The sequence below is a fragment of the Corvus moneduloides genome, chromosome 1 (assembly GCF_009650955.1).
Source record: "Corvus moneduloides isolate bCorMon1 chromosome 1, bCorMon1.pri, whole genome shotgun sequence".
Classification (NCBI taxonomy): Eukaryota; Metazoa; Chordata; class Aves; order Passeriformes; family Corvidae; genus Corvus; species Corvus moneduloides.
In genome coordinates, this window is record NC_045476.1 from 82,025,409 (window position 1) to 82,042,866 (window position 17,458).

At 38.0% G+C, this 17,458-nt stretch overlaps 1 protein-coding gene across 2 annotated transcripts in view; it reads left to right on the top strand.

Annotated features, from left to right (window-relative positions):
* Positions 1–17,458, top strand: part of LOC116447838 (cadherin-10) — a 101,265-nt gene that overhangs the window by 34,877 nt on the left and 48,930 nt on the right. For both annotated transcript variants that reach the window (XM_032117492.1, XM_032117482.1), the window contains exon 2: positions 5,142–5,521. In XM_032117492.1, the coding sequence (XP_031973383.1) occupies positions 5,291–5,521 (231 nt within the window). In that variant the 5' untranslated portion in view covers positions 5,142–5,290. The remainder of the gene's footprint in view (positions 1–5,141; positions 5,522–17,458) is intronic.

The window sequence follows — 17,458 nt, forward strand, 5'->3', positions numbered from 1 at the left end:
TTTTTTCTCTGCTTCTTTTTCAGTACCTTTCTCCCCATGAATTGTGAAAATAACAGAAAACACTCCTTTGAGTGAAGTAGTTTTGATGTTTGGGAAATATGATTAGTATTACAAATTATAATACCTGATCCCTAAAATGTTAATTGTTGGGTTTTTTTAATTTAGCATTGAACTATGTATATTCAACTCAAATTCCTAACCAGATCAATGGTTGCAGGACTTCATAAAGAAGACTGGATTATAAAGTTCAAAGGTATAACTGACAATAACTGCAAATTCCAGTTATAATTTAATAACTTGAAGTGTGGTCACTGCGGTGTGCAAGGGTTCTGCTGCAGGCTATGAAATAAGCAGCTTATTGACAATTTACCAATTATCTTCTTAGTTCAGAACCAAGCAATTAAATTATGAATGACTTTAGTTGACTTCACTGGGATATAATACATAAAGTAATGAACATAAATCTATAATACAAGGAGTGATGAGATTAGAATCAATTAAGAATTGATCATTTGACAAAGCTAATTTGCTTGTTTCAAATACTACTAAAATTCTTCATAAAAATGTATTGTCTTCTTTTCCCTTAAGGAATAGTTTCCACCAATAGGTTACATATACAGAGGGAAAGATTTGTTCTGTTTTGAGTTATAGTCTCTTGCAAATCTGTCTTTTTAAACTACTTGCTTCATCGCATGATGCTCTAAAGCATTAGAACTTCTGATTTTGATAAAGATATAGGAAATAAATTACTACAACTAAATTATTTGAGTTGAAGGGTCTTCTGAGGCTCAGTGAAAATACAGCTTTTTCTGCACTTAGCTGTCTTGCTACTTCTACTTTTACTAGCTTGTTAAATGGTCCCTATTATTTTAAAATGTAGCCAGAGGTTTGAATTTCATTTCTGACATCATAAGCCAGGAACAAGAGTTTTAATGAAAGAAGAGAGCCACCTTAGCAAGCTGCTTAATTCAAGGGAGAACCAAAATGGTAGGAATTATGTCTCATGGCTGATGGCCATAGGAACTTTGGCTGTAGGCTGAAGGCTGTAGGAACTATGATAAAAGGTCTGCAGACTGTGGTAGTAAGTCTAATAAGTGGCTGGAGAGGGTCCAAAAATTTGGAGAAATCAGATGGAAAGTAAGAAAAGTTTCTCACTGTGGCTATATAAGAATAGCTCTATTGGCATCAACTCTGCGAGCAAGAACTAAACAGGAACAAAATATGCTCTGCTTACTTCCAGTGTAATAAAATTAAATATTGTTCTCCTCATGAGATTCCAACACAGTTTAACCTAATTTTTCAATAAGCATCTTCAGTTCCAAAAATATCTTTCTTTTATACAAACATAGCAAAAAGGATTGAAAGACAAGATTAGAGCTGTGGGTGTCTCCCAACTGAAAGAGAAATGGAGAAAACAGGAACGGCATTGCATAAATATCTCCCCTTAAACAAGTTTTTTGAAATGTCACACAATTAAGATTCAGTTCAAGTTTGACCAAGGTCAAATAAACAACAAAATTCTTGTTGGCAGCTATCCCAGGCAAATTTTTTTGTTGCTCAAATTTGCTTTTCACAAGAGAAATTTACTAAAATTTCTTTATTAGAAAAAATTAAACAAACAATTTGTATTAAAATTACTATTTTAAATTTAGTTCTGCTGAATTCCAGAAGCAGCTATATATGTATGCCAAAAAATAGACAAAAAGAGGACATAATTTAATATAGAAATAACATCCTTGGTGTAAAAGTTCAGTCTCTTGAAACAGTAAGTGGAACTTTGACATGTGCATCAGTTAAAAGCGTTCATGGCCCATCTTATATATCTGTTAAATCTCATGAGTCTCAAACGACATGAAGTATGTTTTAGTATTGGATTGAGGGGTTGTATGAAGCAATATATAGTATTTTTCAAGTTGAAAATCAGATGAATACATTTGGAGCGGCATTAAAGCATTTTCTTCTAGGTTTTGAGACATATAGAAGTGATCAATCTGTGGAAAGTACTGCCTAATGGTTTTTAAATTGTTACCTGAAAGCTAATGGTGATTAACAGCTTCAGTGATGATTGATCCATCTCTTGCATACTGGAAATTGTTCCAAGAAAACTCATTAAAAATAATAACTAATAACAAAAACCTATATAAACAAGAGCACAGTTGGGCACAATGCTCTTCTGTAGTAATTTTAATGTAATTTAGAAGGATATTACACAGAAATATGGGCATTACACAGGCGGATATTACACAGAAATTGGACATAGCTGATAGATTTTTAAAAGCTTTATTTCTTTCCCCCCCCCCTTGTTTCTTTTCTATTGTGGCAAAAATTCAAGAAGTGATCATCAGGAAGAAGAGGTAGAGAGAAATTTGAGGAGAAAGATTGGTGAAATAGTTTCCTTTAGAACTATTTAAAGGTATTTCAACTCTTTAAATTCTTTTTAAAAGGAATACTTGAAGCCAGCAAAACTATTAAAATTCTTCTGAATTCTCAGACCCTCTCCTAAGAGAATTTTTTTTGCCAAAAGTTAGACAGTTTTCAATTAGTTTTCCAGGGAATTAAAAAGAAACAAAAGTGAACCAAACAAAACCACCCAAAAAACCCCCAAACAACAAAAAAGCAAACAGACGAAAAATGTTTCTTCCCCCATTGACTCTTCCAGCACAGAATCCAGATATGCAATGTAGTACAGAACTCAGATTTCTGTTTAATTTCTGTAGTTATATATTAAAAGGTTTCCTTCATCTAGTTGTCTTCAAACTTTTCCTTTATACAGTGCTTTTTATTTGTTTAGTCTTTTTTTACTTTTTTTGCTAACTTATTTTTAGAGGTAAATGTTTTGCTTTAGAGTAGACTACTATCAAACTCATCACATTTAAAGCAGGCAACTGAACTCCAACAGGAGTCTCAAAGGAGGGAAAAGGCCTTGCTGGTATGTACATCCATTAAGCAGCTGTGCTTGCCAAGTCCACGTACATTAGCTACTTTTGTAAGTTTAACAAATTTCATCTGAGCTTTCATTCTGCTGACCTAATTTAACAAGAAGGAAATTCAATAAAAACCCCTAATATTGAAGCATTATTTCCCAAGAGGCATTTAACAACAGTTCTACATCAAATAATAATGTGTGGATAATGGAATATATGTACTGATGGGACAAGAAAGTGAAAAAAGGAAATAAAAAGGAAAAAAGCCCCCCACACACACACAAAAAAAAAAAAAAGGGAAGTAAACTCTATATTCCCTTTTCAAAAAGACCCAATAGTTTTCCAAATTTTAGGGAAACTGAGAGAGAAAATTTCAACTTTGAATTTCTTATGGTCTTTGAGAAGAAGCTTTTCTAATTATCTTAGAATACATGTTAACCCTCCTCTCTCACTCAGTATACCTTTGTCTCGAACGCAAGTATGAGTTGAGATAAATAATTTCCAAGGTGGAGGACCACATCTCCAGTTTGTACATGCTGATATAATTCAGCACATATTATTAGTAGTTTATATTAGAACGGATTGTTCTGTGTAGTAATCAAAGTTCACAAATCAAGTAAATGTCAAAATTTTAGGAGAAAGGGAAAAGGGGTAAATGAAATGGTACATAACTTGGTTTTTATTTAGACCAGTGGAAATGGGTATCTGTGCGTTACTAAGAACTGACTCGGGGCCAAAATCCTAAACAGCAGTGGCTTTTAGAAGTTGTTTGGACTTCCAAATGCTGGGAGAGAGGGGAAAATGTTCTCCTGAGTGAATATAACTTGAACACAACAACTGGCTCCTGAAAAGAATCTGTTCAGTTATTAACATGCCTGTACACACAGGCACAGAGTTTTTAAACTATGTCACTTCATAGTCTACTCACTTTAAAAATCCTGACATTTTATTATAAGCTCTTTTAATCAACACAGGCTTACTGGAAATGACTTGAGTAACACAATATCAAACTGAAACACACAAAGAATTTCTGGAATTTTTACATATACCTTCTTTGAAAAATAAAAATATTTAAGATAACAGTGAACTATAGTAATAGTGTTTTGCAGAGCACATGTTACTTAACTATTTAAATTAGCAAAGAGGAGAAAAAACAACCCAAGCTTATTACTACTTGAGTTTTTTGCCACATGTGCAAGAATATACAAGGAAATGCAACCACCATCCATGGTTTTTTTATGGATATGCTAGAAAGAATAGCAAAATGACCCTGGTTAAAGTTTGCAGAAACTACACCCTATTTAGATGAAGAATCATAGACTTTTATGATTTACTGAAGGGAATAATTACCAAATGGTCTCACTAACAAAAACTGTAACTATTTAAATTTTGGGATAGAAGTAAAGTGAAGAGAACTTGGCTAAATTTCTCTTGCTGAAATAAAATCTCATGGTTCCGTTAGATGAAGGAAGAAATAAAATAAAGCAAAGCAAAGCAAAAAACAAAAGTGGAGACCAAAAAAAAAAAAAAAAAGTGAGCTGGGAGAGGCTTGCCTTCTCCCTGTGATATTTCCCACAATGAGATTAAGTTCAGTATTTCAGGATATTTGGAAAACCGGCCCTCATGTTTTTAAAAATGTTTCCTACAGTTTAAGGCTAAGCTCACATCACTCCATATTACAAGACCGTCTGAAGAACTTTCTCTGTTTAAAAGTTTGCTTCTTGTCATGTTGTAGTTCTTCTGATGCATATGATATTCCCTTTTACCATTTAAAATACCCTGGAGAACTGGTGTTTCACCATTTGTAATTTCTAAAACTACTTTATGTTAGAGTTTCATGTCTCTTGATAATAAGATTAATAAAACACTGGAATTCTTGTAAATGAAATTGGGTGAAAAACATTTGAAGCAAAGGCAGCAGTATTTAATGTGTAAGTTTCAGCAATATTAATCCACCAGTCTAAATAAAGAACACTCTTGTAAGTTTCTAAATTGAAATTTTTTAAATGGCACTCTTACTTTTTTTTTTAGGAAGTATTCTGACAGCAGCTACCTAATATATTCAGTGTTCTCCCTTTATGGATAACCTTTACATTTCTGACCAGGTTGCTTTCTATGTTGTTATGTTTTTATATGAAGGGTACAGTAGCAGTGATGTTGGAGACTAGTGTTTGAATGCATTTCAACTTACATTGTCTCTTCTCTATTTACTTTCAGGGTTTGTTTACTGTATACAGTTCAGAGATGAGCTGCTGGAAACTGCTTGGCTGCAACAGAAACTAGAGACATAAAAAATAAGAGCCAAGGAAAACAAAACTTTACGCTCCATTGCCGACTGGCTTGAAGAGCATCAGCAGTGGAGAACTATGACAATACAGCAAGTCCTATTACTTCTGCTGCTCTGGATGTGGCTGCCACATCCCTGCCATACAGAAATGCTGTTCAGAAGGACTCCTGATCTCAAACCCAAAACCTTTGGAGGACGTGCTTCAGGGAATGATGGGAAAGCAATTCACCGCCAGAAGCGAGGCTGGATGTGGAATCAGTTTTTTCTTTTAGAGGAATACACAGGATCCGATTATCAGTATGTTGGCAAGGTGGGTTTCTCATAAGGTTTTCTGTATAATTTTCAAGTGTTCTTATCTTTCCACATAGGCTTACCTTCTATGTTTTATTCTAATGTGTAAGGAGCAGATTTCCAAGCAACATATATACTGTTTCTCCTACTAGAATCACTAACTTAATGTTGCTAATTAGAATTATTGAGAAATATTTGAAGGAAACAAATGAAATTATTTTTGACAGATTAGTTTGTTTCAGCACATCATACCAGCCAGCAGCCCACTCAGTATGTCTTTGTTATCAAAGCGTAATATTTTATAAATCATTATAAAATAGTTTTCCAACTCTGTCTCTGAATATTTCGTGTTTCATACAAGATACTGCATCTCTTTCTATGCTCATGTTTGAGGAATGCAACCTATTTTGAAGAAAAAATATTCTTCCTCTTTACCTATCCGTGAAAATCATTTAACTTCAGGGAATAAAGTTCATTAGCAAACACATGATACAAATCATGTGATTAGGAAGTGAACTGCAATAGAAGACAGCAGAATGGTACATGTGACTGCGTAGCTTACTAGAGGTGTACATAAAGGACACTGGAAGTGCCCTTTAAATTATTTTCTGTTGTTGTTTAGGTTTTCCCATGTGATTTATTAAAAAATATATAATGTATACTGCCACAATAATATTCAAGCAGGTACAAGATATTAATTCAAACTGGTAATTTTCTTGAAAATGAAAGTTAGTGTCAGCAGTAATGGTACAACTTAGGATCAATTGTTGGTTCTAAACACAGAAATTCAATTTTCTATAAAGCAGATTTTCAGTATTTATGTGATTTTGAACTTGAAAAATACTACAGTGAAATTCTGACTTTTTGAAAATCATGGAATCACAGAGCAGCTGATTGGAAGGCATGTTTGGAGATCACCTAGTCAAACTCCCATGATCAAAGGAGGATAAGCTTGAGCTTCCTCAGGTCTATGTCCTGTCAGATTTTAAGTAGCTTCAAAGGTAGAGGCTCCACAATCTTGCTGGGCAAACTATTCAAGTGTTTGACCACCCACCCAATAAAAGGTTTGTTCCTATACTTAAAGGGAATTTTTCGTATATCACATTGTGCCTATTGTCTCTTGTCACGTCGCTGGGCACCACTGAAAATAAACTGGGCCCGTTTCCCTCACTTCTTCCCAACAAGTATTTATATACATTTATAAGGTCTGTGCTGAGCCTTCTCCAGGCTGAACAATCTCAGCTCTCTCAGAATCTCCTCATATGAAAAATGCCCTAATTCCCTATTCAAATTACTGGCTATTTGCTGGACTCCCTCCAGTAGTTCTTTACTTCTCGTCATGTGGGGAGCCCAGACCTTGACACCGAAGTACAGACATGTCTCACCAAGGCAGAGGAGAGAGGAAGGATCATCTCTCTTGACCTCCAGGTGATGCTTTTCCAAATGGAGCCCAGGGTGCTGATGACCTTTGCTGCAAGGGCATATTTCTGGCTTCTGGTCAGCTTGCTGCTCAAAAAGACACCAAGGTCACTTTGCGAAACTGCTACCTAGCCAGTTGGGCCCCAGTATGTACTTGTGTATGGGATTATTATATTATAAAACATTTTGCAGAAGAATTAAAGACACTGGAGGATTTGTGAAAGGAAATGCTTATTAAAACTTAGCAAATTTAAACACTACGCAAAAATTCAAGACTGCAGGCTTATAAATGAGTAAGTTTCCATTTTTTATTTGTTGCTTTGAGTCTGTAATATTAGCACTAGCATTTAAATAATGCAACCATTTCCAAAGCATGTTGAGAGTCTTGTAAATAGTCCCTATATTTATTTCATGCAGTTCTCAAGTGTAAAGTCAGGACTCCCACGTGTTCTGAAGCAAGTAGGCCAGTTCCTCAGTCTGGATCAGATTGACAGCTTACAAAAATTGACGTTACCCACAAAATAAGAAGGGTCACTGTATCAAAACACTATACTATTGTATTGAAAATATATTGCTTACAGAAGTCCTAGGAGATAAACAGCTTGCCAGGGCACTCTGAACTTCATATTATTTAAGTACCTTCAGAAGCATGCTGATTTTTTTTTTCCTATTGTATTATTTTTGAATACTTATGATTTCAAATCACAAAGTGGGAGTGGTGTTACTTAATTTTCTTCCCGTCATAAGTTAAGGAATACTCTTTAGAGGGGAAAGGGTTAACACTTTTTAGACTAACTCACCTGCATTAGAAAAAGAGAGCTGTTGATAAACATCAAACTATTTTGGCTGAGAGAAAATAAGTGTTTGCAAATGTGAAGTGATAAGTAAAGATAAGTAACATGACAGATTAAGAGTACAGAACTGAGAAGAAACTTGATGAGCATTTAAGACAACCCTTTCATCTATTTTGCTCTGCCTAGACTAAAAGAGTTGTTAATTTGAGGAAGAAAATTTAAAATTAAACTGAGTATAAAAAGTTGCCCTGTAGCAATTTTCTGACAAGTTTGGGAAAACACATATTGTGGGAGTGTGTCTTGTTTAGTTCAGTCCGGGTCTCCCCTTTGGGTTTCGTGTTACTGTACCATCCCAGTTTATACCCTCCTGGTTTCGTGTTCATAACCCTGCTTTCTCTATTTGTCTCCTCCCAGACCCCTGCCAATCGCTCCGGCACCCCTCCCAAGCTTCTAGAAAGTTCTGGCAGGGGCGTCGAGTGATTGGTCTTGGGGGGAGGATCCCTCCCTTCCTTTCCCAAGATAGGTTCCCTTATGTGTCCCTCATCCCACAGACCCGTCCTCCTCCTTCCCTGATTCGATGCCGTTGTCATCCCTCCCCTGTCGCCACTCCCCCATAAGACCCCTGGCAGGCGCGCTCAGGGTTGCTCATTGCTGGGCACCCTGGGGGGCGAGGTCCCCTGTTCGGAGACACAATAAACCTTCTGGACTTCATCCACAATTGAGCCTGCTTCCTTCTTCCACCACCTGCCTCTATTGCCGCGGTCCTGTGGAAGGACCCACGAGCCAGACCTCTGGTCTCCCGGATTCCGGAGGCTGGTCCCCGCAGCCTGCTGCGTCCAGAGCTGACCGGGCAAAGTGGGAACTGCTCCAAAAAGGACGCAGAGGCAACATATAAAATGAAAAAATAAAATGCACATATAAAATTAAGAGTATCACAGCATGCTATTTGTTTAGGGAGAGTTTTACACAAAGGAAGCTAATGGAAAGAGATATAATTATAAGAGGAATTAAAAATAGATTGTTACATTAATTAATGTTTTAGTCTGATAATCCAAATTCTCAAATTATTAGGTAAATAATTACTGATTAAAAATTTTTTACATAAATGTTATAGTATCTATCTCCTTTCCCTTGTTTTTGCACTTACCTTTCCAACAGCCATCTCATTTCTATACTCAAAAGATTTCTGGATGTTTCCTTTCACCTGATTTTATCCAGAGACAAAATTATTTCGATAGGTGGGTGATATGAAATGCCACATTCCTGTTAATTTCTCTGCGACACGTTTGAAGATGGTGTTTGGAAATTTTGGGAGATAATAGGAGCAAAAGTTAGAACTCAACGATTCATGGCCAAGGACTAAGAATTTTTGTGTAATTTCTTCAGTGGAAGAATCAGTAGCACTTTCAAAGCTAATTCATCTGGGTTTATGGTTTACATATTTTGGTTTCTGAGCTCGTGACTGATACAATTTTTCTTGTTTCTTAACCTGCATATATATATCTGTCAGGGAAACTTGAGAACTGTTGAATATCACAATACTCTTGAAACAAGTGTCTACAATTCACAGTGCAATTTAGGCATTCATTCATTCACTGTTTGGGTCATCTTGAGAATGTTGAACTAGAATAATACGATGGAAATGAGGTTCAATGAATGAATGAATGGGATACATAATCCCATAACAAATGAAGTCTTTCTTATTTAAGTCAACTATCCTTGGGAAATGGTGGCAGAGTACATACTGACTGGTTATGGACATTCCCAGGTTTCTTTCGATCAGTATTTATTATTATCACAAGAAAGAAGATGGTCATCCTTTCTTTCATGTAATAGCATCCTTAGGGCAGAAATCCAAATTATGTAAGTGATTTTTGTATATGCAGAACCTCAAATAATAATTCCAACTGTATTTCTTGTAAAAGTGGAAGTCATAAAAAAGAGCCATGTTGAAAACCAAACCTGTACATATATATTATACTATTTGTCTTTGAGGTATCTTTGTAAAAATATACTAGAAGAAAATCTGAGTAAAAGTGGTCCTCCTAGTTTCAGATAAACAATGCAGGAATGTTCAAAAAGAAGTAAAAATATCATATCAGAAAATACACTTTATTAATATTACGGAAAGCTGATTCATAATTTTTATTTCTATTCTTAGTATACAGTTCCAAGGCCCATTTATTATTTTTCAAATAAAGTGCTGCAATTAGAAAGTATTACACATTTTCAAACCTTTCTGAAAACCTTCAATTTACTTTGAGTATATCCAGAGAAAAAAATTCTTTTAAGTCTAAACCTTACTTTCTAGTAGTTTCCACCTAAGGGAAGCACTACTGTGCATCAATAATATCTTAGTACTGTGTGATTCACAGATAAATTCTTTATCCACATTGAAGTTCATTTTCTCCCCTTATTATCTCACCAGATCTTGTCAATTGTTTAGTTTTGCAGATATTTTCCCTACTTAGCTTTCTGAGACAGATATTGACTTTTTCTAGCAATTTCCATTACAGTAGTTTTATTGCATGAAGGATCAACTGACACAAATATTTCAGTACTTTGAGAGACTGAAGTTCTTAGTAACACTGAAGTGCTTTTTAGTATCTCAAAGGATAATTTATCTTATATTTGCACATAAATGTATGTAAAATCTGTGTGTGTCATAGTAGAACTGTTACCAGAAAGGATTATCCTGGCAGTATTAACTATCACATGCTTGTAAGTGTAGTCATTATCTTTGATGGTGTAAAGAGAAGAACATGTCAACCTCACTTAGTTCCTTTTCACTTTGAGAATCCCAGCACAGACATGATTCTGAGGAAAAAACTTAGCAAGCTGTGCGTGCATGACACATTTTCAAGAACAGCAGTTACAGCTTTAGTAACTGTCTACTGACACTGTGGGTGATATACCACGTAACAGTCATAAACGTGTAAAGCAGCAAAGCCACAGATGTTGCTTGTATTTTTCTTTCTGAGGAAGCAACTACCAAAAGCATTGGTTTTGGAGAGGGTAATACAAAATACCATGTTTTGATTTCAAAGGATTCATCATCAGGTGTGACAAAAAAAAAAAAAAGATCCCAGTGAAGTGATGCTATTGTAGTGCTAAGGTGAAGACTTACCAAATCCTTTTAAAAATCTCCGCATTTTGGTTTCTGAAGAGTGTTTCTACCATACGTTTGCTGCTATGAGAGACTAAAGAGTAGGACTTTGAATTGCAAATGCTAAGGTGCAGGCTTAATATTTGGTGTGAAGATCTGACTGAGAGATATAAAATGCCTTTCCTTTGAGGTGAAGGTAATCAGCTCCGTGGCACTCAAGTTCTGCAGAGGTTGAATTTTCAGCTAGAGCAGATTCTTGTGACAGAGATCAATAAAAAGGTATGGAAAGGGGGGGAAGATATTCCGCAAACTGAATAAATGAATAGTGATCTGTCAAGGTGAAAAAGGGCAGCTAGTCCTTTAGTAGTTTCCACGTGAGGTGTTTTTGGTGTAACTCTACTGGAAGCAAAGCCCAAGTTTTTCACAGCTGTGTATCTTCAAAAACCTTATCTTATTGAAGATACTTCAGTGTGGTGAAATTGACATTTCAGACACAACAACATTTAGAAATGTATTTCTTTCTCAGCAAGACTTAAAACATAGACTGTGAAGAGGGTTATTTAAGGGACCAATTCATTTCAAGCGTATGAAAGATTGCTTTTGGGGGTACATGTGTGACCTCCTAGATATTTAAGAACAGGTCAACAATGTCAGAGAGAAATATTGCTTTCCCATAACATCAGAGACATCAAAAGCTTCCCGTAGGATTGTCCTGAAGGCTGATTGATTCTTAGTGAGTGCTGAGAAAGATTCATTCTCAAAGTCTGCTGGGATTCAGTTTAGTAGGAAGTTTATGACTATAACTGCTTAGATTCATTTTCTGTTTGCAAAAGGACTATTCCTTTGGAAACCTCAGTGTATGCCAGAGGCTCTGATTTCTTGCTTCATGAAACAGCAGTAGAAGGTAGTGGTGACAAAGAGCTAACCAGGCTGAATACTAAGGTTTTATTCTCATAAATAATGAATTGTTTGTTAGCTACTATTCTGGATGTACCCCTACAAGACATTGTGTTTTGCTGGATGACACAGAACAGAACTGACAGTTGTTGAAGAATGCAAAGGCTTTGTAGTGTCTGTAAGTCTTTTAGTGATGACCAAAAGACCCACAGTTGTTGTGTTCCTGAATTCAAAGTCAGATATATTTGTTCGATATGTAGCTTCACAGCCCTGGACAGATGTCTGTGTATGTTTCTTTAAAGTGTTGTCTGCTCAGAAGGAAAGAGGGATTAAGTCACTTGAGTAGGGCGTACTGAGGGCATATTTAAACCAACTGCTTAAGGGGATGATTCCCACTGTCCAAATTATCTTACAATGTTTTTGCTCAGATGTGCCACATACTGTAAATGAAAGACCTAAGTGAACAATCCCAGTTGCCTCTTAAGACTGGTAACATTTTGGAAGGCATAAGGAAGCACAGAGACCTACAATGAAACTCCAGTGTTTCACAGTGAAATAGTGCTAGAATGGATTACCATCCTTTTAGATTTTGTTTCATGTGTGCAAGCCACATCCAACAGAGCTGAAGGTAGATGTTCCAGAGCAATTTTGCCCTTCTTGGGGAGTCCAGTGTCAGTATTTGTTCTCTCAGTCAGAAATGCTGGATGTGTTGAATGTCTGCTTCAAATTTGTACTTAAAGATCTAACAGGCAGATGACTTGCAGCGTGTTTTTCCTCTAAAATGGTAAAGTCAGTAGGACTGTTTATGCAACCAGAACCACCTAGCATTTCAAGAGCCATGTTTCACAAAATCTGTTGGGCCTCATCAGATATTGTCAAGGAAGGAAGTCATGAAGGCAAGAAGGCAGGAAGGCAGGCAGGCAGGAAGGCAGGAAGGAAGGCAAGAAGGAAGGCAGGAAGGCAGGAAGGCAGGAAGGAAGGAAGGAAGGAAGGAAGGAAGGATATAGGCAAAGATACCAAAATTAGAATGAAAAGGACAAAAAAGGTGAAACAACAGGCTTACTAACACTGGTGTCATTTAATCTCTACCATAGCAGAGAAGATCTGGTTTGACAGAACTGAAAGGCAGCATGTCCTATGTTTTTATACTGTATGACTAGGACGCAAGGGAAAAACATCAGAGCATGCCAATGCTGGTATGGGTGTTGATAGGGAAAAAGACTTTCTGGCTAACAGTGTTAATCTAGTTTTAATCAAATGGGAATGTTTTCATTACCAACTGGTATGATGAGAAGAGGGAAGTTCTGTGGGTCCAGGTTGCAGCTGCATCAAATCTTCACAGGCAATGAAGTTTATGCCAGTTTCAGGCTCACATCACATATCCATATACAGGTAATTGCCAGAGGACCTTGTGTTACACTCATGGCAAGTGATTAATTGGTGAATAAAGTGAACCATGGTTCCAAGGTGTAAACCATGCTCCGAGATTCCAAGGCTCCTGTTATGATCCAATTATTGAGAGATATCTCTGGTCAAATTAAGGTGCAAATGAGACCATATGCCTAAGTCAACAGTGTGGATCTTATTTAACAATATAATGTGAGGTAGGAAGATACAAAGAAATAGAAAAAAGGAGCAGGGAGGGGGAGAGAGAAAGAGAGAAGAAGAATATAGTCACCACCCAGTGGCATCCTCTTGGTCCTTCTTTACCCTGGGCTTCTTGGTGGTGGGGTCCCAAGCTCGCTCAAAAACTTTTCAACATCTCTACATTTTTCAAAATAAAGGAATTAATGCTCATTGGCTGCACAGTTTTCTTATTCTATTGGTTAAATTATTCCCTCTCTTCTAATGCCAATTAGTCCACATGCTCAGTCCTTTTCTTTTGAATCAGTGATTTTTTTGAGTTGGTGGGTCATGATCTCCCCCTGCCAGAATTACCTTGTACACAATCAGAGCCGATTCAGCAGAGTTGCTGATTTTTCTTTCCTTGTGGTCCATAAATTCTGTGTTCTTTGTGTTCAATATCAGTGATGTCCTCTTCTCTTCCAGTTTTTTTAGCCTCCCTACATCTGAGGTAACACTTGCACAACAGTACCACCTTTATCTTATCTCAAGTTCCTGCTGTGGGGCTTCTCTTACAGTCCAAGTTTTGGGTATTCATGGAAGAGTGTTTGGGTAGGCTTGGATGGTCACTGATGGTCACACATGCCATCTGTCCCATAGCTTGTGGTGGTCTTCGTTTGACTAATGATACGTGTTCAAGCAGTTGCTTTATACAGTTTGCCACAGTGGGGATTTTGGTCCAGATGTGTTAACCAGGATGAGCTAACCAGATCTCCCCTCTGCTGGGCCTGGAGTTCACGCCGTCCTGTCACTGTCTTCTGTGCTTCTGGCAAAGTCCTTCCATGGCCTTAACTGTGGTCAAAATAGACAACTGTGCTCTTTAAGTCCTTACAATTCCAAAAAGAGAAGCAAGGCAAAAAACAGAGGAGAAGAACAGTGAGACACTGAATTGCTTAGGTAGACATATCTGTATCTCAGGTAGACACACTGTGTTGGGTTGACCCTGAGTTGATGGACAGTCTTTAAGACCAATTACGCTTCTCACAATTTACATATTTAAACCACACAGAAAGGCGGGACTTCCCCTTTTTTGGTCGGAGCTCGCCTGCTGGAAGGTGGGGGGGGCTCCGAGCCTCCCGGCCCCGCTGGGCCGGGCCGGGGCCACTGCCCCTTTTCCCCCTTTCTTAGCACCACGGCACGGACCCTGGGTCGCTGGGGGGAACTGTCCCAGAGCCGCAGGCAGCTAAAACCAGCCATGGACTGCCACAGCTAAACCCATCCAGCGCGGCTTCTGGGGACAGGCGGGTCCCTCTCCTCTCCATGCGGAGCCGGCGGAGCCAGCGGGAGCCGGCAGAGCCTCCTGTCTGCAGCCAGCACACTTCGTGCCGAACTGAAGAGGACACCACACAGCCAGCAGCACAGAGGGAGCGAGGCTTTCCCCACCGTAAAGCCCGAACAAGAACACCCTTCAACATGGCGGTTTCAGAGTCAGAGAGAAAGAGAAGTGAGTCACGTGGGACGGAGCTGGAAATGGCGACGGGAGAGAAGAGGGCGGTGCCGCAATTCTGGCGCGCAGCTTAAAAGAAACCTTCTTGCATGCCGTGGTAAGAAACCGTAATACCACAAACTGTTTGTCTCTTTAATCCAATGAAAGAACATGGGGGGATGGAGTATCCTCGTGTGCCTGTGAAGATTGTGAAGAATGCCTATGCCAGGCTATATAGAAGTAGTAAGAGGCTGTTAGAGACTTGTGGCGAAGAAAAGCCTCTGTGTGCAGGCCAAAAGAACTTATCCTTAAAAAGATGAATAACCCCATGTGATGGCCCATGTTTTGTAGTATGAATGAACTGTGAAATTCTTCATGGGAGAGATGTTCTACACACAGCAGACTGTTTGTTTCCGGGCGGGTGTGCTATTGGTGGCAGTTTGGGAACCATGTGCAACTGAAGGAAAACCTTTTCTTCCTTAAGCATAAGAGAAAAGATTTTTCAAGAACTGCAACACTGACTAACATCCCATGTTCTGTCATCCCTTGTGTGAGCTGGATAAAAGGAGAGGAGTGCTGGAAAGAGGGGGGGGGGGGGAATTTACTTTAATTTTGTTTTGTTGTTTTCTCTTTACTTTTAATTCTGTTAGTAATAAAGCTCTTTCATTGTACTGCAACTGTTTAAGGTTTGTGCCTGCTTTGCTTTTCTCCTAATTCTTATCTCACAGAAGAAAAATAAGTAAATAATGGATATTTTGAATCAAAACCACTACATTTAATTGGTGTTTCCGCCCGGTTTCGAACTCAACCCGCTACACACACGTAAATGTGCTTATAGACAACAGCTTGCAGTTAAACATTAACCTTAGTAGAAGACCTTTTTCACTTCCATGGGTAGTTTTAGGCATACTTTGCATCATTTTAAAGGTCGTGGTAACTGCAGGAGGTACAATCAAAGAAGTGGGATATAACATCTAAAATTGTATTTGCTCAGCTTTCAAGCAAATAATCATTTTATAATCTGTTCTTATATCTCCTTGGCCTCTATAGGACCGTAAGTGTTATTCTTAACAAGTTTAAAAATTTTAATGGACTTGAATTGGAATCTGCAATAGATCTTGACAAAAATGAGGTGGTTTTAATTTTTTTCCCTCTACGGAAAACAAACTAAAACTGAATGTGGGAGGTGCAAAGTAGAGGAAGATACTCATGGAAATTTTAAGTTCTCCTAAACAAAGTTATGAATCAATTGAAAATTAAATTAATTTAATAGTTCTCCCTGACCAAAATGACCCTTTGGAGGCATTTTAAAGCTTTCTGTTTCAAGCACAGCTTTTGCATACTAAAACTGGTATGTTTAACTTTTGAGGTAAAACACTAAAAAGTATTTCTTATTTGCTGTCATATTTCAGGGGCATTATTTTGCCCTCCCTTGGCCAGGCTTTTTCCGGGGCTCTCGCCCGCCCGCCCGCCCGTGGCTGAGGGGCTCAGCCGTGCCCTGCGCTGGGGCCGCTGCAGCCGCTGGCACCGCCTGGGCCCGGCCCGGGCAGCCCCGGCACTGTGCATAGGGAATGCCCGGCAGAGCCCCCAGTACTGCCGCTGCCCCTACCCAGGCACCTGCTTTCTATATGATAACATGCTTAGCTCACGTATATTAAAACAGTTTTTTATTATTTCCTTGTCCATGTCAATAGTTCTCAGTATTGTAGAATTACATGCTACGTTCATACTCAATCTGATATGAGTGCTTCACAAATACCACTGTCAAAGGAGTGTGGGCGTTTCACTTAATGTATTTCCAAATCCATCCACCTAATTCCTTTCAAGTACTTTACCCTTATGCAAAAAACTTTGCAAGTCTACTCATAAACTAATGCCAATATCAGTAGGGACAAGTAGCTGAATATTGTTTCTTCCTCTTCTGTCAAGTAAATGGAAGCTACACATCTAATGGTATTGAGTGCTTCGAGCTAGCATGGTAAATGGAAAACACTGGGAATATATGAATCGTAGAACCACAGAATCTCCTGAGCTAGAAGGGACTCACAAGGATTGAGTTCAATTCCTGTCCCTGCACAGAACTACCCCAAGAATCACACCATGTGCCTAAGAGCATTGTCCAAATGCTTCTTGAGTTCTGGCAGGCTAGCTTTACCTAAATAATTTAATGAAAACTATCTAGTTTTGATACAAGAGGGAAGAATATTTTTTGACTTCTCCATTTTTCTTTTGCACATTGATACTTGAGTCCCAGCCATTTATCAATTTGATGAGAAGTGGTAAATGAGACTGAGGGGTCAATATGGTTCTGCTAGTCACTGAGGGAGGTTTCCTGCCACTGGCTTTCTTAATATCTGAGAAAACTATTTTAAAATGGTAGATTTTAATTTTTCTCATAGTAATCCCAGTAGCAGTAGTCTGCCACTTTGAAACTGATTTCTAAAATAGAGAATTCTGATCTGTGCAAGCACAAAGTGAAATAACATCTATCAGTTGTTAGGAATATTTAGAAGGAAGACAGTCTAAATTACTGGCATACTTCCAGCAGGTGTAAAATCACAAATAGGATACATTTTACTGTCTTTATGAAGACCAGCTATAGCCCTCTTGGGTGGTTTTCATTTAGTTTGTATCTGATTATGCATTGTACTTAAAACAGCATCATGCTTCAAAAGAGTATAAGAAACTGGG